At 43.2% G+C, this 9,684-nt stretch overlaps 1 protein-coding gene across 1 annotated transcript in view; it reads right to left on the bottom strand.

The window, feature by feature from the left end:
* Nucleotides 1-582: 582 nt before the first annotated feature.
* LOC138980106 (uncharacterized) overlaps nucleotides 583-9,684 on the bottom strand; it is a 41,650-nt gene continuing 32,548 nt past the window's right edge. The window contains exons 3-5 of the mRNA XM_070352915.1: nucleotides 6,865-7,017; nucleotides 4,498-4,603; nucleotides 583-3,524 (exon numbers count right to left, since the gene is read on the bottom strand). Of these exons, the coding sequence (XP_070209016.1) occupies nucleotides 2,691-3,524; nucleotides 4,498-4,603; nucleotides 6,865-7,017 (1,093 nt within the window). The 3' untranslated portion in view covers nucleotides 583-2,690. The remainder of the gene's footprint in view (nucleotides 3,525-4,497; nucleotides 4,604-6,864; nucleotides 7,018-9,684) is intronic.

Raw genomic sequence — 9,684 nt, 5'->3', positions numbered from 1 at the left:
CACACACACACACAGACACGCACATACACCACGACCCTCGTTTCGATTCCCCCTCGATGTTAAAATATTTAGTCAAAACTTGACTAAATATAAAAAGTGAACCTAAAGTTGTAATGTTGCCATTTTACAAATAAAAGTTGTGTTCCAGCCGGTTTACAAAATATATCAGCATTAAAAACTGGTGTTTGATGTCTGTCTGTCCAAATGTTTGTTTTCCGTTTGTCCACATTTTTGTCAGTCTCTGCCCTGCGTGTCAAGTCAGTCAGACGGCTATAATTATAATCTCCGTTTTTCTGTGTGTGTGTGTGTGTGTGTGTGTGTGTGTGTGTGTGTGTGTGTGTGTGTGTGTGTGTGTGTGTGTGTGTGTCTCTCTCTCTCTCTCTCTCTCTCTCTCTCCCTCTTATTTTTGGACATGTTAATAATATCAATTGTATTGTATTTAACTTAACTTCTATTTCTTCTTGTTATTAATCGAGTCACCCTCAATGGGCGAGGGCCGGATGAAAAAAAGCATGAAAACATTGCTTATTCTGTTACCCTCGATAAATAAATAAAGTTCAAAGTTAAAAGTTCTCTCTCGTTTACCGGACTCACATTTTATCGTTTTATTTCATTTAATCATGTGTGACCTTTGGTGCTGCAAAGACAAACGACATGAGTCTGTCTATTTGTCATTTCCTTAATGCAATCGCTTCTTTGTATTGATGAGTACAGTAGTTCCTTCCCCTTTTTGCGTGTTTCCCCTCCATTTTCTTTCAAACCCTGTTCGTTCCGTGTTGCGTCTGCTTTTTGTTGTCTTTTGTGTTTTTTTCCTGATGAAGCTTCCAGAAGCGAAAATTCGTAATCGTCTTGTGTCGTCTTTGTATTGGTGAGTACAGTAATCCTTTGTTTTTTTTAACTTTGTTCATCTTACCACAGTCACTTCGTTGTTTAGATTAGCAATCGCTTGTTACAAGTATTCTGCAAACGGGGAAAGGCAACTGAATCATTCAACGGTCATACGTTCATGATCAAGTGCAGCAGAGAACATGTACAACATCATCTAAGAAACAAAGGGAAGTAATTGCTCTAAATATATGAACAGCAAGAGGGACACTTGAAATAACAAGACGCATTGAAAGAAACAAACGAATTTCTCCTTCAACAAATGTTCATTCATCACTGTAAATAATGTAACACTTGAAATTCAGTAACGTCACTTTTCTCTTTTTTTTGTTCTTGTCGTATTGATATGCAACTGACCTGCTTACAGTTCTGACAAGTTCATAACAAAGAAATAATCTCACTGATCTCCTCCCCCCTTCCCCCTCCACACACACAAACATACCTGACTGTATGCAAAAATATCAAACGATTATTTGTGATGTACATTCACAGCAACAACAACAACAAAACAACTGAGTGTTGAATACGAAACAGACCGATTTGCTCCAAACGTTACAACAATCAACCCACAACAATGAATGCGCCTCATTTGCTCAAGCATTGACACGAACAACTAAGTGGCTTTCATCCTCTGGAACAGTGTTCTCAGAAAAGTCACTGACGACAAAACGTCAAGCCACACCCCGTCCCGTATGAACGAGTCGGGTCATCCATCCCCTCAGCTGAGAGCTTGCTATGCTTTTACATGACATAAGACCAACCTCGCAGCTCTCTGTGGGCAGTGGAATTTTTTGTCGGACATTTCTTTCAAGAAATGTATTCAGAAACAAATTCCAGCAACGCACAGGAAGGAGTTAGGACGTTGATGTTTTGGCATGGGTTAAAGTGGAGGCCGGGATGGCGTGGAGACCGGGATGGCGTGGAGACCGTGATGGCGTGGAGGCTGGGATGGCGTGGAGGCTGGGATGGCGTGGAGGCCGGGATGGCGTGGAGGCCGGGATGGCGTGGAGACCGGGATGGCGTGGAGGCCGCGATGGCGTGGAGGCCGGGATGGCGAGGAGGCCGGGATGGCGTGGAGGCCGGGATGGCGTGGAGGCCGGGATGGCGTGGAGGCCGGGATGGCGTGGAGACCGTGATGGAGTGGAGGCCGGGATGGCGTGGAGGCCGGGATGGCGTGGAGACCGTGATGGAGTGGAGGCCGGGATGGCGTGGAGGCCCGGATGGCGGGGAGGCCGGGATGGCGTGGAGGTTGGGATGGCGTCGCGGATACTGTCAATGACAGGTGGTTTTTGATTGGCCCAAGCTCTTGCTTGATTATAATTAAGCTTCTCGGGAATTAGGTGTGTCTTTTCAGAATGAGGTGTATGCTTTGATTGGTCGAATTTGCAAACCTAGGCAGCTATACACCCTTCCACAAGCGAGCGCGTCACTAGCATAATGAGGTCACCTCAAAACTCGAGAAAGATGAAACTGTGACGCCGTAACAGTGCTCAAATGAGGTTCAGAGTCGTTTGAGAGTCCGTTGAAAATCAGGGGGACTGTTCACATGGTCAACTTCTCCCATCTTTTGCCCCGGCAGCGACTTCGAGCCGAAAGAAGTTGGTGTAAAATCGGCCATGAGAACAACATGGGTGGGACTGAAGATTGTCATGCATCCTGAACCGAAAAAAAAGAGGCCATAATCGAATCCGGATTTCCGGCATACTCGTACCGGAAGAATCCCACCCATGGAACAACACTTTAGTTTCTATCTGGCTGCGGTGAAGGAATCTTTAATTTCCCCGCATCTTCAGTTTTCCCGCATGCTAACTTTTGGTCTGATCCGTGGCGGCTGTTGAGGATGATGCAGCCGTCTGCTGGGGTATTTCTTCTTTCATCTGTTCCAGCGCAAGCGGCGGTTTGTGCTCGTGCGTCATCCCGTGCGGTATCCGCGACATCCTGGGCGGCGGCATTTTCTTTTCAACGCCGTCGGCTGTTGATGGTTTCTTCGCAGTTTTTTGGCGGCTTCGGGACTCGGTCCGCGTTTTTGGCGGTCTGGTGGGCATGTCTTGCTGTTGCCAAGGAGGGCCCACCAACATCGGCTCATCGTCCTCATCAAGGATGGGGAGGGCCGCGTCCTTCTCGGCCGTGTCGTCCTTCACCTCCTCTATCTTATCCGGGGCCACGTATGCCGTTATTGGCTGCGAGCCGCCGTCTCGGGCCAGAGCCATCCGCCGAAAACTGGAGACCTCCAGGCGGAACTTTGGGGAACGCTTATGAGGCTGGGGGGTATTTCTGGGGGTCTTCTGGGCCCAACGCTTGAGTAATTCGCGTGTCGGGGTCGGGAGGGTGTCGGGGGTCATGGACTTGATCAAAAGGGTCTTGGACGAGTCCACGTTGCCAGAACTGACGTCAACCCTATCGAAGCGCCGGACAGAGGTCAAGCTCTCGTCGCAGCTGTCGTAGATATCGTCGTCATCCTCGTCGTCTTCGTTCAAGTTCATGACCCCTACAGTCCATGGGTCATCGTTACTGGATGTGTTGGAAAAGGAGCTGGACGCCATGGATTTGGGCCCTGGTGCGTTGGTGGTAAGGAAGAAGTCGAACATGATCACCAACACGTGGCACGCTAACGCCGCGGGTTCCAGCCACGCCAGCGTCTGAGGACACACACACACACACACACACACACACACACACACACACACACACACACACACACACACACACACACACACACACACACACACTGAAGACGTGGAAGGCGTACTACAACTGACTCACTTGAATTGCATTTAACACCACACCAGTGTCTTTTAAAGAAATTTAAATTTTCGTCAGATTGTTGGTTACTGGCCTGGGATCTACGCTTTCATGTGACATGTTGTCAAAGCTTCCATGTGACTTGTAGTCAAAGCTTTCATGGGACATGTAGTCACAGCTTTCATGTGACATGTAGTCAAAGTTTTCAAGTGACCTGGAGTCAAGGCATTCCAGTGGAATAATAGGCCTAGGCCTGGGGTAAAGGCATTCAATTCATTTTAAGTCAAGGCATACAGGTAACCTGGGGTCAAAGTATTCATTCAAGTGACCTGGGGTGTAAGTATTCAAGTGACCTGGGGATGAAGCATTGATGCGATCAGGGGTCAAATCATTTAAGTGACCTTATGTCAAGGCATACACGTGTCCTGGGGTCAAAGGATTCATTCGAGTGACCTAGGGTCTAAGTATTCGATCAAGTGTCGTGGTGATAAAGCAATAATGCGATCAGGGGTCAAAGCATTCAAGTGACCTTATGCTAAGGCATTCAAGTGACCTTATGTCAAGACATTCACTTGACCCAATGGGGCCAGAGTACTATTCATTCCAGTGACCTGGGGTCTTAATATTCAAGTGACCTGGGGATAAAACATTCATGCGATCAGGGGTCAGAGCATTCAAGTGACCTAATGTCAAGGCATTCAAGTGACCTTATTGTCAAAGTATTCAATTGACCAAATTGGGCCAAAGTATTCAAGTGACCTGAGGTCAAATCATTACAGCGGTCAGGAACCAAAGAATTCATGCGACCTGCAAGACAGTCTTACAACTTATGATCAAGACAGGCTTCCAGACTTTACGCGCAGCACTTACTATGGCGGCGTTCATGACGTCATGGAAAGGGAAAACCTTCTTGGGTGTCTGGACCGCCGAAAGCATCGTCCAGTTTGCTTGTTGCAGCTCGTTGGTAGAATAGCGACTGCGAGGTACAAAACAAGGCCAGTTATCATCTAAACAACAAAGTAACTGTGGGTGAGATAAACAAAGTTGAAAAAACAATAGAATCCTGCAGTCAACAATACAAGGACAGCACAATGCAATACTGAATCGAATGTTCGCTTATGGAAGCTTCCTCAGGACTAAGGCCAAAAAAAATAATAGGTGTGGTTACGGTAACATAGCCAAAAAAAATAGGGTAGGAAGGTAGGCAATCACTTTTTTTTTTTTTTACTTTTTTTTCTAATGTGTACAAATTAAACCTACTTGACAGGGAAATAAGTGTGCGACTCGGGCACTTTCGCTTTCATTGCGTTTTCTGCACTCGTTTACTTGTTTTTTGGGGTATTTTTTGACAAATGTAATAAAAAGTTATAGGGTCGGCCCCCAAAAATAGGGTAGGTCGGGTTACCGTAACCACACCTATTTTTTTTTTAGGCCTAACAATCAAACACACACAAAGGGAAACAAAAAGCAACAGCAAAATGGAACGAAAAAGGTATGAAAAGAAGATGTGTGTGTGTGTGTGTGTGTGTGTGTGTGTGTGTGTGTGTGTGTGTGTGTGTGTGTGAGTGCACGTGTGTGTGTGTGTGTATGTGTGTGTGTGTGTCTGTGTGTGTGTCTGTGTGTGTGTGTCTGTGTGTGTGTAAGTGTGTATGTGCGCTTGTGTGAGGTTGGGTGTGTGTCAAAATGTGTTGTGCAATATGGCATGAACATCTTTTTAGATTTGTTGTTAACAATTACAGCTTTGTATTCCATGTTTATTATTCTTTACGAAGTAATTATAGTAAAATAGTCTTATCTTATTTGTTCGACCCTCTTAGGATTATGGAGTTTTATACACTGCCTTTTATAGTTAACTAAACTTTTGTATTTGAAATAGCCCATTGCAGTTGGTGTAGGCCTTAAGTTTATTTTAATCGTTTGTCTAGTATTTAATTTAATTCTCTATTTTTGTATGAACTCAAATGTTTAGTGTTCTTAGTATGTCTTGCTAGGCTAAGTTCTATTTAATCAGAGTATGTCTGCGTGTGCTTATACCTAGTGATATTGTAAAGCGCATAGTGCTTTTAGTTATGCGCTATAGAAATCTCCTTAATAAATAAATAAATAAATAAGATGGAGGGTAAGGAAATGGCATAAATCCATTCTTCCATCCTATCCTGTAATTATTCATCTATCCATCCTTCTGGGGCGGGGAAATAGCTCAGTCGGTAGCGGCATTGGCTTCAAAACCAGTTGTCACTATCGGCGTGGGTTCGATCCCCACGTTCAGCGAGGGATTTATTTCCCAGAGTTAACTTTTTGCAGAGTCTCCTCGGTGGCCGAACACCCCCGTGTGCACGCATGCGCACGATAAAGAACCCAAGTTCACAGCGAAAGTCTCAGGGCTTGCAAACATGAATACACGCATGCAGGAAAAAGGGAGGAACAAAAAAATGGGTAGCGCCGTATATACTGTATGGAAGCTCGTTTTCTCCAGGAAGAAAGCAGCCCGAATTTCCATGAGGGTAACCTCACAGGACTAGGAAAAAAAATCTGGTCCTTATCCTTATCCTTCCTCCTGGCAATCAATTAGTTCACCCTGAGACATGACCGAACTCCCACCCACTTAGCCATAGCCATTATTCGTTCCATCCATCCGTCCATCCATCAATTATCTATCCACCCAGCTGGCCAGTTAGACAACAGCCGACAAGCAAGCAACTTAGTCTCTTAACTACTCTTCGTAACTATTTCTCCGTTGGTTTAAACCGCTATAAGCTTATACTAGTGGCGATCCTAAAGCCCGATATTCATTGGGTGAAGTCGACTTCGCGAAGTATACTTCACGGAGGTCACTGCACGAACCTTTGGCACTGAATTTTCGTACCTGTTTAAGGTAACATAGGCAAAAACAATAGGGTCGGTAGGTCGGGATTTAAAACAAAAACAAACAACATATTTTTAAGTTATTTTGCCAAAAAACAAAGACCTTTTTTTTTTTTTTCCCAAATGCCAAAAAAAAGTCTAGGGTCGCGCGAAAAAATAGGGTCGGGATACCGTAAACAGACTATTTTTTTGTTGTTGTGCCTAACAAGTCTTCCTTTTGGGAAACCCTTAAGGTACATGCAACTGACTCATGATTTATTGCGGCGAGAATTTCACACACAGCTATTTACATCCAATAAACTAAACGTATCTAAGACAACAAATTGTTTTTCTCTATTTCGACCCCGATAGCCAAGAAATGAGGTTACTCACAATTTAACACATTCGTGACCTTCAAAGACGCAGATGTTATTGCAGAACTGTTTGTACCCGTCGCTGATGTAGGCAGCTCTGACGAGAGACGTCAGACACAGCAGACTGTTGAGCATGATAGGAGGCAGAACGAAGATGGCATAACGAGAATCACTGGAAACGGCCAAGGAAAATACAAACTTATTTTACAGGTCCGTTTAACGGTGTTAGACTGCAATAAAAATAAATATATTTTTTTCAGGGACAATTCGACGACGCGAAGCGATTAGTTGAGGGCGTGGAGCGTTCGAACCTCCAAGGGGGGTCCGGGGGCATGCCCCTCCGAACATTTTTGATACAAACAAGGACAAGAAGGGCAAAGCCCATACGACTCACATGCTTGACCTTGACCTTTACATGACCTTGACCTTCAGCTAAACCTAGCAATGACATCATACACTAAGAACTGCTTTACACATTTTTCCTACCAAAATACATGTGACCTTGACCCAAGGTCAAGGTCATCCAAGGTCATGCAACACAATGCTGTTAATTCAAGACATAGGAAGTACAATGGTGCTTATTGGCTCTTTCTACCATGAGATATGGTCACTTTTAGTGGTTCACTACCTTATTTTGGTCACATTTCATAAGGGTCAAAGTGACCTTGACCTTGATCATATGTGACCAAATGTGTCTCATGATGAAAGCATAACATGTGCCCCACATAATTTTTAAGTTTGAAACAGTTATCTTCCATAGTTCAGGGTCAAGGTCACTTCAAAATATGTATACAATCCAACTTTGAAGAGCTCCTGTGACCTTGACCTTGAAGCAAGGTAAACCAAACTGGTATCAAAAGATGGGGCTTACTTTGCCCTATATATCATATAGCCTTGGGTTTTACCGTATCAGTTTGAACCTCTTCGTTGTCAAAATGCTGGTGAGGCGAGACCACAAGGAACTGTTCGCAACAGAGCCAGCTTAATCGGCAATACGAAATGGTATGTGATTCTCTTTGTTGTGATGTTTACACACTAGTCCGCTAGATCTAAGTCAAGTGTGTTTTTCACAGATCAATTGCTGTGCGTCCACAGATCTGTAAGCATGTGAAGATTATGTTATTTTTTCAGGCTGCGTGGTGTTTTTTTCCCCCCATCTCAAGTCCTTTGACTGCGCAGTTTAGGAACAAACAAACACAAAAGGCAGTTCCTTCCCTTTTTTGTGTTTCCCCTCCATATTCTTTTCAAACCTTGTTCGTTCCGTGTTGCGTCTGCTTTTTGTTGCCTTTTGTGTTTGTTCCCGATGAAGCTTACATCAGCGAAAATTCGTACTGTCTTCTTTTGTTTGTTACTTTTGCACAGTTTAGAATAAATGCTTCCACAGTGATGTTCACACACGACTATCATCTTCTCTGTCAATTCTTAGGAATTCTTCACTTACACAACAAAACATACAGACAGCAAGTGCATTGCGCAAAGCCTTTTTCTTGCAGACACAACTGTGACAGTAAATAATCAATATTTCGCAGAGAAGTGTTGCGAAACGTTCAAAGGGAAATAAACACGGTCTTTTGTTTTTGTAAACGAGCAGACATAATTTATGATCTCAAATTAGATCTAAAATCATACGATTTTCTGAGCAGTGGCGAAACGCTGATGGCGTGATATTGCGAGCCGTTTTGGAAGGAAATCAGAACTGTCCGGGCAAACACGTTTACAGCAGTTCCAACTTTCTGTTCATTGATTTTTTCTGGTTCGCAATATCAGACAATCACACTACAAGACAGTGCGTAGATCGGTATTCTAAAACACCACGAACAGACTCTTCTATTTAACTGTAGTCACAAAACCTCAGTCCCATTGAAAATGTGTGGCAAGTGCCGAAAAGCGACCCTGTGAGATGCACTCAGTAAACTCCAAGAGGAAACTAAATTCGAATGTCTGGAAAACCTGGATGAGGAGATAGACAGCCTCACAGAACATCCTACTGCCTTGAAACTACTATGCGTACAAACAGGAATAGGGGAGACTCAACATGAGTAAGGCCAAAAAAAAAAATAGGTGTGGTTACGGTAACATAGCCAAAAAAAATAGGGTAGGTAGGTAGGCAATCACTTTTTTTTTTTTTAACTTTTTTTTCTAATGTGTACAAATTAAACCTACTTGACAGGGAAATAAGTGTGCGACACGGGCGCTTTCGCTTTCATTGCGTTTTTTGCACTCGTTTTTTGCACTCGTTTTTGTTTTTGTTTTGGTTTTTTTGACAAATGTAATAAAAAGTTATAGGATCGGCCCCTAAAAATAGGGTAGGTCGGGTTACCGTAACCACACCTATTTTTTTTTTAGGCCTAAGTAACACAACACAAAACAGAAGATTTCCATTATGATAGATTTACTTTATCTAAAACTGACAACAATGTGTCCAGTTTTTTCAATAGCGAAAATATCACATGGGGTAAAAAACAAACAAACAACATATATATCATTAAAACTATAAGCACAAACATAATTCTGATTGCTAGCAAATTAATGAAAAAAATATGAAATCAATTGCAACTGGGAAACGCTAAAATGTGTGTGCACTGGAATCAATGCAAATGAACACCCATAGACTTTTCCAAAAAATGTTTTTACAAATCTGTATACAAATTTGATCTACGTACGAGCTTTTTCCTTGCTCCAATGTGTGTAACTTCTGACCATACAGCGGTTAACAGAAATCATCTTTGTAATGCTCTCCATGGCATGGATTCTCAAAATCATTGTTTATGTTTGTAGGTAACATACCTTAATTGATATACATTGTCACTAACTAGTCTAAGGAAAGCACATGTATATT

Source organism: Littorina saxatilis, linkage group LG11 (genome assembly GCF_037325665.1).
Source record: "Littorina saxatilis isolate snail1 linkage group LG11, US_GU_Lsax_2.0, whole genome shotgun sequence".
NCBI lineage: Eukaryota > Metazoa > Mollusca > Gastropoda > Littorinimorpha > Littorinidae > Littorina > Littorina saxatilis.
Note: the sequence above shows the minus strand (reverse complement) of the source record. Positions and strands in the feature narration are given on the sequence as shown.